The sequence below is a fragment of the Lonchura striata genome, chromosome 6 (assembly GCF_050655825.1).
Source record: "Lonchura striata isolate lonStrDom1 chromosome 6, ASM5065582v1, whole genome shotgun sequence".
In the NCBI taxonomy this organism is placed as follows: Eukaryota; Metazoa; Chordata; class Aves; order Passeriformes; family Estrildidae; genus Lonchura; species Lonchura striata.
The window spans coordinates 26,051,297-26,066,940 of NC_140708.1; the positions used below are offsets into that span (position 1 = coordinate 26,051,297).

Here is a 15,644-nt window from a genome sequence, read left to right on the forward strand (position 1 = left end):
TTCTGTAATAGCAATGTGGTATCTATGCTTCTAACACAAAAACAAAGAATGAAATGATATTTGGAAACCTTTTTCATAACACAAGACTCTGTCATGGAACCCCCACTCTTAGGAATTAGGGTTGCAAGTGAATAAATACAAGGGAATAAATAAAGCAGTATCAATTTGTATGTAATTTCTAAGGGCTCACTCTGATTTGGATGCAACAGGTTAACTGTTAATAGTTTTGTTCATGTGACTTCTGCCCTTGGCAACTTCACTTTACTCACCTGAATGCTTTAATAGAAATTCTCTTTTTTGTGGAAGTGGTAAATATTTTAGCACTTTAATGTTAAATCTTACCCTTCTACGTTATAGCAAGTTATATATAGTTATAGCAGAGCCTTTTATCCAGGTGATGGATGAACTCTCCATTCTTTCTGGAACTTGGAGTATTCCCTGCATTATTCTTTAGTTCTTAACCTTTTCAGGACCCACATCTCGGAGTGCTGCTCAGGGGTCACTGCTGAGTGTTGTGCTTTGCTCTGGCTCCTCTTTTGCCCCAATCCAGCAGTTGAGAATGCAGCCTCTGGAGTGCTTTTAGTACCTTCTGTGTGAGGGCTGGGACTGCAATGAAGATCCCACAGAAAATAGGATGGTTTCTTGGGATTGTTTTGTCAGTTTTGTTTTTAATTTTCATGAGAAAGACTAACATAAAGGTACACTCCAGGAAAAAGTAGTGTTTGTTCTTACAATGGTCTTATTTTTGAGAGTAGAAAACTCAACCAATAATGAAATCTAATTTTCAGGACAAGTAATTGATAGCTTGTAATAAATAACTGCTTTCTGGCTGTGTCTTTATGAGTAAATAAGTACTGTGGAATATATTCTATGGTCCCAGTTTCTACTTCATCCTTGAGTAAATTTATGAGTAAGTAAGGACTGTGAAATTTATTCTGTGGTTCCAGTTTCTCCTTCATCCTTCAGTAATTTTCTTTCTTTAAAAGGGTTGCAGAATTTGATCCTAAGGGAATAAAACAATATGCTTGCTAGGGGTTCTTTTATTGATTAATAAAGATTGATAAAACTTGATTTTAGATTATTTCACTACATCTTATAAATGTAGTAAGATCTTATAAATAATTTTTAATTTTTTTTATAAGTAATATTTTTTTTTGTTTAGGAGATTATTGAAGAAGGAGAGAGTTCTAGAGTTAAAGAAGTGTTAAATGATGAGCGATACAAGGCATTTAAGGTAATTCTTTCGAGTTTTGTAGCTGCTGCTTAAAATTTGCCTCCCTTTAGTAGAACTTGGACAAAGGCATCATATTTATTAAAAAGGGACAACCAATATCAAATAAAAAGAAAGACAGGTCTTGAAAAAAAGAAAGGCACATCAAGAAACAGGGACAAGGAATAATGTGGAATATCTATTTTTAATTAATGTGATGTATACATAATTGCTCTTAAGTGATGTAATGTAACTTACTCTTTGCTGTAAGTTTAATGTGATGTTGGTTTCATTTCTGCCTCAGCTGTTTGTAATTTTAAAACTACTTTATTTTATTCTGGAATTAAGAAAATACTGGGTGAAGAAGATGACTCAGATCTATTATAATGCTCTTTTGTGTGAGGCAGGAGGACTGGAGCTGTTTCTTCCCTAGGTACATTGCAGAATCTTAGTCACACAAATTCATAGTTGCAGGGAATGAAAACCACATAAATATTGCAGTTCCCATTACTGAAATATTTATTGAATTCTCCATTGGAAACATGTAAGATGAACAAACATTTAAAGAAAATTTTATCTGCATTTTTGATCTCCATAAATACCTTCTGTCTTTAGAAAAATTAAAACTGAGTCAAACAAATGGGACTGTTAAATTCTCCCTGGCATCACTCACTTTTGCTTCAGCTGTCCAAAGGCTCTTCCATTCTCTCTGACTTACAATACAGGTATGGAAGGGTGTTCAGAGACAGCTGTTGATGCCATTTCTAGCAATATTCAAAAAGAGGTGTAGATTCACATGTATAGAAGGATCCCAGAAGCAGACTTGCTTATTAATGCATGATTGCATTACAGCATGATGAGGAACAGCTATTAAACCTTACACTTCAGAGTTTAAGAAAATCTCATGGAGATTAGAATAAAACCTATCAGGAGACAAATTATCTCAAATACACTTTATGCCTTGTTTCACATGCAAAATAAAACAAATTTAGATGCCTCTCTTCTTAGCTGAGCATACATCTCAGCACTTTGTCTAAATTAGTTGTAATCAGTTGTTCCCACCAATTTTATTATGAGATTCTAAGAAGAACCTTGTATTAGTGAATTCCTACATTTTACTGTTTAGCATAGTCCTGGTACCTGCTGCTTCACTTATCATGACTTAAAAGATCATTGCTGGCCCCAGGACCATGGTTATCAAATGACTGAATTGAATTATAGTCAATGTTTTAGGTGTAGGGATATGAACTGACAGGGTCAGTTTGCTTTCTTACATAAGTGGGTGCTGCAGAGATTGAGTTTGTGTAATTGGCTTCACCAGCTGAAAAGAAATGTGCTCTCTGTTACTTGTGTACACTGCTGGCAGCATCTCTAGCATCTAAAAACATGCTAAGTAACAATGAATCTAAGTCTGGAGAGAAAAAAACACAATTTTGGTTTTTTCCCCCTAAAAATTTGGGTGCATAGAATCCTCTTTCTTTAGTTCTTTGTCTCAGTATTAATTAAATCTCCTAGAATCATTTGAAACCCAGTAAAAGACCCTTTTGAAAATATTTCAGCACTAGCAAAAACATTAAAAGATAACAATCTAAGTATTTAAAAGATCATATCCTATTATAAGCACCTGTGATTCAGACATGAGTAGGTAATTTCACATATATACAAAATGTAAGACATTTAATATTTAATATTATCAAATATTTTAATTTTTATTTTTTAAATCTTAATTATTTTCAAGGAATTAATATCTTCACAGAAACACAAAATAAAGGGGGCTTGCTTTAGAATGTATGGAATTTAGAGGTTGTAGATTCAATGGAAAAGAGCAATTAGTTATTAATGTCTTACACAGCTACTCACTGAATTCCATAAAAGTGCAAAGCAAGGTGGAGAGCTACAGCATTGACAAACTGAACATAAAGAATGTGCTTTAGGCAAGCATGAAAGTTTTCCCTCTTGCTTTCATATCAGTGTTCATCTGGGATAGTGATCCAGTGAATAATGCTTACAGCTGAGTAGATTTTGGAGTGTTTTAGGGTTTTTTTTTGTGTGTCAATTTTTTTGTTTGGGGATATGTGTGTGGGGTTTTCCTTTTTATTTTGGGCCTTTTTTGTTTGGGGTTTCTTTGGTTGTTTTGGTCTTTGTTTTTGGTGTTTCTTTTTTGTTTGCTACTTGTTTTTTTTTTTTCCTTTTTTTTTGGTTTGAGAGCTGGTAGTGCATATAGCACAAAGCCATAATGTCAGTCAAATTATAGAGATAATCTTGTGATATCTCTTATTCTATCTGGTCAGTGTCAGGGAATCAAGCTACCTAATGTTGCTGTTTGCACATCTATTAAGAAATTGAGTAAAAATAGAGATTAATACTGTTATTTCAAACCATAGTTAAATGTGTAGATTTTAGTAAATTACATAAAGGGGCTGGGACTACTGCTGTATTTTTGTTTAGATTTCATGTTAATGAGAACTGTCCATGTATAAAACCAGTTCTCTGTTCAATGTAGTCATGCAAAGAAGGGAAACTGAATTTATATGTTTGTATCACACTATTTATCTTCAGTGTAGGATTAACTCTGCCCATTGCTTTCCTTGAGAAACTTTATTGTTGCCTACTTATTATAAATTCACTGCTCCTTTAGAAAACAACATTGAAACATTTTTCTATTGACTTAAGCAATTTACTTCAGTCTTTGGAGTGGGAGTGAAGACATCTGAGAAGTGGTACAGAATGGGTTTGAGAACTGTGGAAGAGATAAAAGTTGAAAAGACCCTGAAGCTGTCAAAAATGCAGAAAGCAGGTAAGGTGAGGTGCCATAAAAACTGTGCTCTAAGAACTTGATAACAGACTCACAGGGGAAGGCAAAGCTCGTGTATACATCTGTTCTCTTGCTGCAGTCTTGTGAATGCTGAATTATTAGGTGAAAATATTTGGAGCAGTTGAGCTCCTAATTAAAAATGGTATCATTCAAAACATAGGAATATGCATATTTTTAAATTGCTTGCACAGGTACCGAATGAAATCTCTTATACACAAAACTATTAATGGTTCATTATTGCATAGATTGTGAAAAAATTATGAAATTGGGAAAGCCCAGAACTACTTTTCAGAGGAGATCTGCCTCCCTCAAGGCAGCCCTAGTTTACTGATAAATCTAGATTTGTAATAAAGTACTTATAAAATTTTTTCTACAGTCCTAGCATATCTTAAGGTTAACATGTTACATATGGTCACATGAATAATATTCCTTCTCCAAGGATTTTGTGTGTATGCACTGCTTCCCTAAATGAATGAACTAATTTAAACAAAGACATCAGTTACATTAAGGAAAAAATATCCCATAATATGACATTAAAATAATGTCCCTTTATTTTTGCATTGAATTTGTCATCTCAGACTCCTTTAGATCAGATTTCTTGTATTTGTGCTCCTTTGTCCCTTTTTCTTTTACATGTCAATATTCAAATGTGAAGCAAGCTGCCATACTGGGCTCTTTCAACACAAGCTCTGTGATCAGAAATAAGATAGCTGGGGTATTTCACATACTTCTGGGCTCTGTACTTGTGTAGAACACCATAACTTTGGGAAGACTGCCTCTTGAAACAGTACATTCAAAAATGCTATTGATGGGAGCTAGTAGGGAAGTCAGAGTAACTTATAAATACTCAGGTCCTGAGAAAGTGGAGCAATTATTGTAATTGCTGTATTGACAAATTACACAACAAATTATAATGACAAAAATATGTATAAACTCTTAGGGACAAAGATGAGGGAAGAAAGAGGCTGTCTCTGGCCTGTGATCCCTTGTGCCCCCACCACCTGTGATTTGGGCCTTGAATAATTCTGTGTATACTTTAATGTTTCTCTGGAGTGATCAACACTTTTCACCTTTGATTTCCAGGGATTCTCTACTATGAGGACCTTGTTAGCTGTGTGTCTAAAGCAGAAGCAGATGCAGTAAGCTTGATTGTCAAGAATACTGTGTGTACATTTCTACCAGATGCTTTAGTTACTATAACTGGTGGTTTCAGGAGGTGAGTGAAAAAAAATGAGGTCACTTGGCTGTTTTATGCAGGTGCACTAAAAAAATATGTTTGTGTCTTGGAAAAAAATCAAAGAAGCTTTGTAGGAAAGTATCAGAGTTTGTTTTCAACGTTTTTTGTGGGTTTGTTTGTTGGTTTGTTTGGTTTTTTTTCAAACAGGAGAGCATTTTTATGCCAGTCCCAGGTTCCTGTTTTTGTTGCTGCAGATGGTTAGTTTTACTGGATCTGAATTCCCAACAGTGAAACTATTGTAAGGCCATGGTGAAGGAAAGATACAGCAGACTTAAGGCATTCTGGGTTTGGTTTTTTTGGGAGGAGTGATTTAACAAGATCTTAGTCACATGAGTTTGAAATGTGCTGAGGCAGAGTTTGTACAGTTAGAAGTATACTTGGAATAAACAGTTACTAAAATTACTATAAAGCACTGACTAAATTAAATATATGCTAACATCTTTATCAACAGGATGATCTCGGAACTCCTTTCCTGGTTGATTTTTATTTCTAATAATTTTGGTCTTGCCCTGCAAAACCAAATCAAAAGCTGTTGTTCAGAAAAATAAATTTTTCAGCACTTACTTGAGAGCTTTCTTACAGCCACACAATCTCATAGTACTGAGACTGGGAATGATCTTCAGGAGCTCTGCTTTCCTTGCTCTATTCTCTGTCTCCCCTTATGTCCTCCTTGTTCTACAAATTATGCTCTTAAAAAAAAAATGTAGTCCTTGCTGCTGAATTTGATCCTTTGTAAAACTTTGACTATATTTTAAATTCAAAAGTATCTTTCAAAGATACTTATTCTCGTAGAACTCAAAACTTGCAATTCTGTGACTCTCATGTGCCTAAAACTGATATGAGAACAAAAGACAGAATATTACTAATTAATGTATCACCTGTGTTTTTTAATATTGTCAGCCTAGCCTCAGTCCAGTAATAAATTAAGATCTTATATAATTTATAATTTCTAGAATACAGTGATTGTGTTGAATATTTTTATCATCTTTGTCCCTTTTCACGATATTCATAATTATTCCTTGTATGTCCCATATTTATTGTAGGAATGTTATTGGATTCCAGCTACATAATTTCTGTAAAACTGTGTGATCAACAGGAAGCATTAGGCTTAAGTAGGAACCCTGACCAGAGGTTTAAGTGCAAGATGAAATTTTATGTTCAAAACCTCAAGTGTCCTCATTCTGCGAGTCTTGAAGAGACTCTTCCAATCAGAGATCCTGTGTTATTGGTTACTCAGATGTAACTGATACATCTAGATGGGTCAGAGCCCTACAGGTTATTTACTAAAAAATCCCAGTTTCATCCAATATAATGTATTTGTGAGCTTTGTTGGTAGCATAATTTGCAAGATTTGAATCTCACAAATCAAATATAAGCCTTTTGTCTTGCTTATTATTGTGGGGTGATATGATAGTCATTCTCTTTTTTTATTGAGAATAAGCTTTTGTATTTCTAAATGGGTATATCAAGGCAGAAGATAAATGATTTAGATATCTGTTGATGCCTACTAGTGGGTAATTCTGTATACTAATTACATGCCTTTAACTGTATAAGAATATATTGAACTATAGGTTTCAATTATAGTCCTAAATGATATTTTACCACCCCATGGAAAATAAATGCTGTAGTATAGAATTTCCAGATAACTTGATGGATTGAGATACCTCTTTCAGGCACCTGTATTTTAATTGCTGAGTTGCAATAGGGTTGACTACATCTATTGCTTTTTGCCTGTCTCCTGTAGTGGAAATGCTCTTCAGCAAGAGGTTTGTGTAAGCTTAGTAGCTCACAGTTTTCAATTACCAAATTATTTTTGTTCCTTTCATCAGTGTATAACTATTTTAATAAAATAGGCAAGTTATATAATTTCAACAATTCCCTCATTCTACACCCTGTACACTGCTAATATTAGAGGAAAAATAGCTCACGATTGCTCTGAATGATACACTGATTCTCCAGGACCCAGATCTGCCTTGCTTTGTATTCCTGTTTCATAACTTAGAAAAAAATTATCAGCTGATTGTTTGCTTGTAGATTTTTGATTGGAGAGTTGAAAGTCATGATTCTCATAAACCTTACTATGCAGGAGAAGGGGATGAATCAAAACAAGCAGAACTTCCATAGTGATCTACATCTATGGAGATTAATTAGAGCTGAAAGTTACATTATTTTCCCCAAAGCTATTATGTACACACATGGATGGATATATTTATTGTGTTACTAGATATTTTCCTTTAAATTCCTGAAATGTCACGAAATCAGATGATGCAGAAATTCTTTAAATCAAAATGAAGAAGTACAGTATAAAGGTAAAGTAACTAATAGGATTTGTTCTGTTTTATTTTAAATCCCAGCAATTTTGTTAATGGACTTTTCTTTGGATTGATTTATCTTTCACCTCTAGTCTTTTATATAGCCTCTTTTTCTAGTCTTGTAAAAAAAACCGAATCATGATGGCAACCCTTCATATCTTTCAAATTTGAAATAATTCAGAGGCAGAAATTAATACATTAATGAAATCTAGATAAGTTCATCCCTCGTTGCTTTCCTACAGGAACACTTGTCTAACTGCTGACATTTCTTGAGTTTCAGTGAGTATAGTTTCAATTGAGATGTTGGGAGAATTTTCTTTTTCTTTTTGCATTTCTTTCAACCTTTTCCAACACCTATCTGGGTCATTTTGGAACAGAAATTACAACACTGTAATGCATGGAAATACAGAAATAGAGCAATTGTAGTTATAAAATAAATCACACCCACATGATGTGGAATGTATTTCATTTTCTATTCAGGTAAGGTGCCAGAGAGGGTGACTGTAGAGAAGGAAGAATCAAGGATGCTGATGTGCAATTTAAATTATGCCATGGACAACATTATTAGAAAGCCTGAATCTGCCATGCAAAGTCTGTTTGAATTGGCAAAGTATTATTTTCAGTGCTCAGCCTTTCTTATTTTGAGATTTAAGCTAATAAGACAAATTCTGAGGTGGGCAATAGCACCCCATAAATTACAGAAGACCTGGAGGGTGAAGTATCCCTTCCTACATTAACAGAGGCCCTGGGATGGGAAGAAGAAACCATTTATTCTAATAAGCAACATCCCTGATAAATAATGCACTTGTCCCAGCTATATCCAAGGGAGAAGTGTAGTTTAGACTAATGTACGTTATCACTTTTAAATGAGTTAAACTGTGGACCTGACAACTTTTTTGCCATGGATGTTAAAAGAGTAATTTTATTCCATCAAGAGAATTAAGGACATTTCTGTAGTAATGGCATTATCTCATTTTGTGGATATCATAGCATGTTACAGAACATTTTACTCCTTTTAGCAGTATGTTAATACCATTAATAGTAATATTAGCATTGTTGTAGGGTCATTAGTAATGACAAGTAGAAAAATAACTTCAATGTAAGTTTCATGACAGCGAAAATGAAGGAGTTTTCCCTTTTTCCCTGTAGTTCCATATTAATATATGGCTTCATAGCAATTTCAAGAAAAGGTTGCCATGCACTGGACCATTATGATATTCTGTAAGATCCTGGGTTTTAGCTAACTTGATTTAGCTGCTGATACTTGGTTTTGCCCCATGATGTGAACTAAATTGAATGTTTCATAAGAGCAGAAATACCTGGAGGAAATACTATATCCTATATGTAGTTTATAGTTTCAGTCTCTTTACTGGATGTTCATATGTCAATACATATACCCACATATATATACATATAGCCTCCAAATTTGGCTGAAGAAGTTTAAAAAAGGATCTGGAATAAGAATGACGTACAGTAATAATAATATTTTATATGAACTGCATTTTCAGAGTGGTTTTCTGTGTACCTTGTCCATATGTTTCACAAATTATTTACAAATTAGAGTTCAGTTTTATTGTGCTCCATGTAACACAATATTGGTTAGCTCTGCAGCACTACAGTTGTTTCTCTATGATGTGAGATTGTGGTTGACATATCGTCCACAGGTACTTATTTTTTTTTTAATTATTTAGAGATCCTCTTAGTGTTATGATTTCACTTCTCACTTTCTCAAATATTTTTACTTAGATACACTCTTCTTGGCTTCTCCTACCTTAGCATTTAGAGAAAGTGAGGTAGACTTTCACTCTCCTGAAGGAGAGGCTTTGCTTTGGGTAATTTTTCATATTGTAGTTCTTAAGAAGCTGTTCAAGTGTCTTGGGCATTGCATCATGAAGAATAACTAGTGTATCTTGTCTTTTCTTAATCTTTGTAGGAGGTTAATTTTTCCATGCTGTATCAGTCTTCAGGGAAGTTTTATTCCCAGTCTCTCTTATTGTTAATTCTGTCCTAACATGAACCTGAGTGTAGATCACTATCTCTTTGCTGGAATTTTACATTATCTTTTAGAAATGAGGATCTGATACTCTGTAACATTTGTAGATAAGAATTATTAATAGAAGAGCAATGAAGAGAGCAAAGGACAGGGTGACTGTGTTTTCAGGCACCACTGCCATACTTTTGTATATTACAACGTAAAAAATTCTTTCCTGTGTGCAGTGACATTTCCTACAAGGCAAAGGAATGCATAAAGTAATGACACAGGACAGGATTCTGCTCTTTTCTCTTCTGTACCAAGAAAATAATTTAAAGATATCTCTTCTTTCAATCTTGGAGATCAGATGAAATAGCTGAGACAAAGAAATATTTTGAGAGTGTTTTACAGGTTCATGCAGTGATAAATAACCAAGGTTATTGTGGCACCTTCATTTCAGAAATAAGACTTCTATATGGCATGTGGAATCACATTTATCTAACTGTGCTGGCACAAGTTCATAAAGGATAACTGTGAGATTGAATGTCTGAAGAATATTATGCTTTCCAAGCTTTGGAATATACACAAGACTTTGTGGTTTATTTAATTGAGCTTGTCGTGTGGTTTCTGGCTGAAGTTTTTGATAAATCACAGAACATCTGATCATAAGTTCTGATACTGATAAAAAGCTCTATTTGATCTTTTGGTACTGCATATTCCTAATAAGAGTATTCTTTTGGAGGCTGTAGATGTTCTGCAACGAGGTTAGAATTCCTGACATAACACCAAATTTTTTTTTAGGTTCTCAGAGTAAATGTATTTGAAGTGCTATTATACAAATTGTTGTCTTTTTCTGCAGATCTAGGACTAAAATAGTGTTGGATTTACTTGCTATACTAATAGAATTAATTTTGCAAAACATTATTGCATTAAGTTTTTAGGCAAACTCCTAAGCAAAGATTGCTTGTTCTACTTAGACTTTGTTGTTCTACTTATACAATGTTGTTACAATGTACTTTTGCATTTACACTGTTCTTAGGTACAGTTATTTCTATGTTTTTTTCTTTTTACTCTGAAACACAAACTGTGGTAAGAGAAGATATAAACTGTATCCAGGTACTCAAATCCAAACACTGTAATTTCTGATCACTTTTTTCTACTGCTGTTAAAAGAAATAGATTTTTTAAAATGCTGGTATTTAATTTTTTCCAGGGAGAAATCTGCTATAATGGATCTGTGAGGCACACTGCTTCCTGAACATTCAAGCTGGTAGTTTGCACACCCTCAAAGTTAAGAAGATCCTGGAATAATCTAGTAATTATTCCAGGATCTGCTTAAATAATCTAGCAATTATTCCAGCAACAGACTGGAGAGACTGCTTGGCTGTCATACATGGGTACAGCTTTTCTTCTGATAAACTGTAGCAAATTTTGGATGAGAGTTTTAACCTGGAGATGTTCTAATCTGATCTGGTTGGTTTTAAAGCTTAGTAAAACAGCTTTACTTTCCCAAAAGATTAGAAATGTTTGAACTTGAGGTATTGATATGCTGCAAGTAAAAATATTCTCAGGCAGGAGTTAGAAGCACTGCAACTGTGAAAGAACAGGGATCATCACCAGTTTCTGCTTTTAATTTTCTGTAATCCATTAAAAATTAAGTCAAATTAATGGCTAGCTGAGTCAATGTAAAAGATAATCTATTGGAGTAATTCAGATACTTCCTTTTGTCATTAGAGCTTTGATTATTTTCCCAGTCATTTAATCTATTATTACCCACAATGAATCATGAAGTAGAAACTGATGAATAAGGTATTTGGGAGTGATAGACAAAAAGAACTTTGTAAGAACACATGAAACTTAATAAAATAGAGCACACAGCAGAGCATATACTTTGAAAGTTTTTCAAAATCTTATTGGTTCAACACTTGTACATGTCCTACACTACTTGACCCTTTCCTGCTTTCACAGATTTTAGCTTACTAGAAGGATGCTGTTTAGCTATGCACCTCTCTTATCTCTAAAGCTAGTTCTAGTGATGGGTCAAGCATGGAGCTGGAAATGGAGGTGGCTGATTTCTGCAAAACCAGAAGTTTTACACTCTATGTAAAAAACTCTCTGCCTTAGTCTTACAGTTTCTGTGATCCCCCTCTGCCTCTGGAATGCCTTTGTAAGAGCCTTTACAGGGTTTAGTGTTTTCTGTTTTCTATCAAGTCTGAGGGTGACTGCTAGTAAGTAATCCAGAGCAATACAAGTAATGTTATAAAGCAAGACAAGAAATATCAGACTGTATTATTTTGGGACTGTTACACAAAGTCTCTTGTATTGGTGTTTTCTTTTTTTTTTAAGCTTAATTGGAAAAAATTAGACTGAAAACCAAAACTAGGTGTTTCTATTTCCTTGTCTGGCAATCAGTCTGAAATTTTAGTTATGATACATGATCAAATTTGTTACCATTTCAATCTAGACAAAATTTTAATTTGAAACTGATGAAAGTTTTAAAAGTTACTGCATTGATGGATGCTTTGTGCAAATATTGTTATGCTATAAAAATATTTGTCATTACAGTGTATAAGGAATATTAAAGTGGCATTTTCAAACTGCAAAGGCAAACTTGTGGTGGCAAAGCAGCATATTGCAGGTACATTACTAGAAGTAAGAGAGGGCATTGTCTTAAAAATAGATTATTTTTTTCCACATCTTTGTGTCATGTTCATTTGATAACCAAGTGAATTGAATGTTAAATGAAAAACAAAGTGAGCAATTACTAGAATAGAAGACAGTTTATATCTGAAGGAAGAACAGAATGACAGCTAATAATGGTATTTGAACAATTTTTCATCTTTTGCTTTTTTTCCTTATTTGCTCTGTAAGGTCATTTTCAGTCATTTTTTTCTATGTAAGGGTCAGCCATTTGGCACTTCTAGGTTTCTAAACTACATGGAAATGTTTTTAGAATGCTTGCTACTGCATAAAACCAAAATGTTAATGGCTTCACTAAGTCAAATTAAATTTTAATGGCCATGGTTTAATTTTTCTTTCAGCCCATTCACATCCTTTAAGCAGCATTAAATGTGATTCAGTTGTCTTCTAATATCACAGCTGACCTGAATAGCCTTTTCAATTAGACTTTTAGATGAAGCAGATCTGATACATTCTAAATAAATAAAGATCTCTTTTTATTGGTTAAATGCTGATATTCACAGCTCATTTAATCCTTTTATAGAGATGCAATGTCAAAAGAAGAAACCTTTATTTTGTGCAATACTAGTTATAATGTGCAGAGATGAGACAAAAGATTCACATCTTTGTTTTGTCAGTGAATGGAAATTAAGGAAGAGAAACTCAAAAAGATCTATTTAAGACTTTAAGAAAGATGCATGACTGAGAAGTGATGAAAATTTTTTGACAAGAAGTCACACGCTAAAAGCATTTTATGAAATGGTGTGAAGAATAGTCAGTTAACAATGCACATTCCCCTCAGAAATTTATTCTGACATCTTACAAATAATCTAATACCTAAACAGTAGATGTCCAATGTTTTAAAACTGATTCAGTCTGTACTAATGTAAAATGTTTTAATTTAATCTTTTCATGGATTTAATGTTTGCAACATAGTGCGCATTTTACATAGACAAGAAATGATAGAAATTGTTTTTTTCAAAAGCATCTTTGATGTTTCCATAATTCTGTTTGATGTTAGTTCTCATTTTTGGATGACAGTGTCTCAAAACCTTCACTATGTAGCAGAGATGACTCACTGTGGTAAAACCTGCCCTGTGTATGAGCGCAGGCATGGGCAAAGGGGCTTTGCTGCTCAGCGAGGGGCCCAAGGGAAGCCACCGGGGGATCTGCAGAGCAGGGAGCTGGGCTGAGGGACTCCAGCGGCTGTGGCTCCTGCCAGGGGCTCTGCTCATCGAAATGCAAGCGAATGGGGCTGTCATTAGTGGAGTAGATTTCAGCACCCAGTTCAGCTTTGCCTTTTTGGTAGCTTGTGTGAGTGTCAGATTATAACTAACAGCTAACTTGCTTTCTCCTGATGTGAAGTCCCAGCTCTGAAACAAACACCAATCTCTCATGACGGGTGGCTCATTAGACCCACCTAAGTGGAAAGGAGCAGTGACAGCTGTCAGTACAAATTACAGTACTCCCAGCTCCCAACTGCAGTGGCTTCTGCAGTGCCACTCCTTAAGATAATATACCGTTAGAATTCCAAAAATGTAAAACATATTTTGCATTATTTACACAATTTTCTGGACAAGTTTTGCTGAAGTGAATGTTTTGAAAAGTTATAAAAGGAGTATGATACAATTATTTATAGTCCTCCTATATCAATGAAATGTATTTAATAATGCATATTCTACTGACCATTCCCACTTTAAAAGATTAGCAATAAAAATTGTTGTGCTTTTTATTTTGCTAGATTAACTGAAAAGTATTAATTCATCATTTTAGAACAATTAGAATATGCAGTGGTGGTTACTATTTGCATTATGGAAATTAAACATATAATTGCTAAGTTCTGGTATGACTTATCTTAAAAACACTCCTCTGGTGTTTTGGAAGGGGAAGTGCTTTGCCCTTCCTTGAACACAATTCTTCCAATATACAAGTACACAATTTTCAGCAAACATAAAACATGTATTAAATAAATTCAGAAAAGGTCTTTTGCACAGGACACACTGTTGCTGAGACAGACTGAATAGGACACCACGTCATTAAAAAAAAGGCACATCAAGTCTGACTGCACCAGCTATGATTATAACACATGATCTGGAGCTGAGGCAGGGAGGCAGGTTGCATGATGCAGAACATGTAGTAAAATTGATTTATCAGTATAATTTAATAAGTTGGAAAACCTGCTTCCTGCATTAGGGTTGAACTGCTGCTCTTTGAACATTCTGGTAGTTTGGGAATAGATCAATATGATATGTCATGGGGGAATGAAAGCTCTTATGATTAAAGGAGAAGCTGTACAAATAATTGGTACCTAAAATCAACATGTCCAGAGATGTATTCATAGATGGAAAGAGCTTCTTTTCAAACTCTGTAGAAAGAAGGACAAGCAGTTCTTTATGATAAATACTCATGCAAGATCAATGATGTAGGACTTTCTGTAGTAGAGTCATGTTATTTGTGCTGCAATGAATTTAAAGTGCATAAGATAGGGCTCAAGCAGTTTGCCAGACTTGTTCTTTCTTGTGCTACTGATATTAGGCATATTGCATAGGGAGGATGATAAAGGGAGAATATGAATAAGTAATTTCCACTAAGTTTTGAATTTTATTGTATGCTTCATAATACATTAGACAGTCTAAATTCTGTGAAGATTTGATTCAGTCTTTTTGGAATTTTATCTTAATCACTTTTCAGTGATGTTTGGTTTGTTGTTTGTTTGGTTTGGATTTTCTTTTCAGTTCTAGGAGATAGGAGAATTTGTATATTACTGTGTGGGAAGAGGTATTTCAGGCCAAAACATACCAACAATGTTATGGAGAAGCTTCCCGGAAATTAGTGACTTAAATGAATCATACATTTATGTTTAGGGTTACTTGTAACATAACTAAAAAAATATTTATGACTATTGTTTGTTTTCTATGAAAATTTTCAATTCTGAATGAAGAACTGTGCAGAAATGTAATTATTTTACTGGTAGAGGCAATAATTCAAGTAGGTTTTTTTCTTTAGCAAAATGAATTTTCTAGTTAGAATTTCTCTCTCATGATTAGCCTCAACTATACAAATTTCATATTGATGAGGTGTCATTTCATCTAAAGACAAGGGTATATGCATCTGGAAGAGACAGAGGCACAGAAACCTCTTTGAAGCATCACAATGCCTTTGCAAGATCACAGAAATATTTTGATTGAGGTTTTAGACAACAAATTGAACTGACAACTTGTATTAAAACATTTCTGTCTCATTTATTTTCAACTGTCCACCTAAATCCTTTTGCTTTTTCTCATTTTCTTGGCCAGCTCTACTAAATCCTCACTGTGAATAATAGATTGAGTGATTAAAGAGAGAATAAACAATCAACTATAATTATCACTCAGAATTTGTAGCAAAACCAAATGTTTCAAGTCATTAGTGAGGGGTTTT

General features: G+C 34.1%; 1 protein-coding gene across 18 annotated transcripts in view; it reads left to right on the forward strand.

Annotated features, from left to right (window-relative positions):
* The window catches only part of DNTT (DNA nucleotidylexotransferase), a 184,145-nt gene that overhangs the window by 93,748 nt on the left and 74,753 nt on the right, over positions 1 to 15,644 (forward strand). For all 18 annotated transcript variants that reach the window (XM_085582576.1, XM_085582577.1, XM_085582593.1 and 15 more), the window contains 3 exons: positions 1,163 to 1,234; positions 3,884 to 4,007; positions 5,109 to 5,241. In XM_085582576.1, the coding sequence (XP_085438702.1) occupies positions 1,163 to 1,234; positions 3,884 to 4,007; positions 5,109 to 5,241 (329 nt within the window). The remainder of the gene's footprint in view (positions 1 to 1,162; positions 1,235 to 3,883; positions 4,008 to 5,108; positions 5,242 to 15,644) is intronic.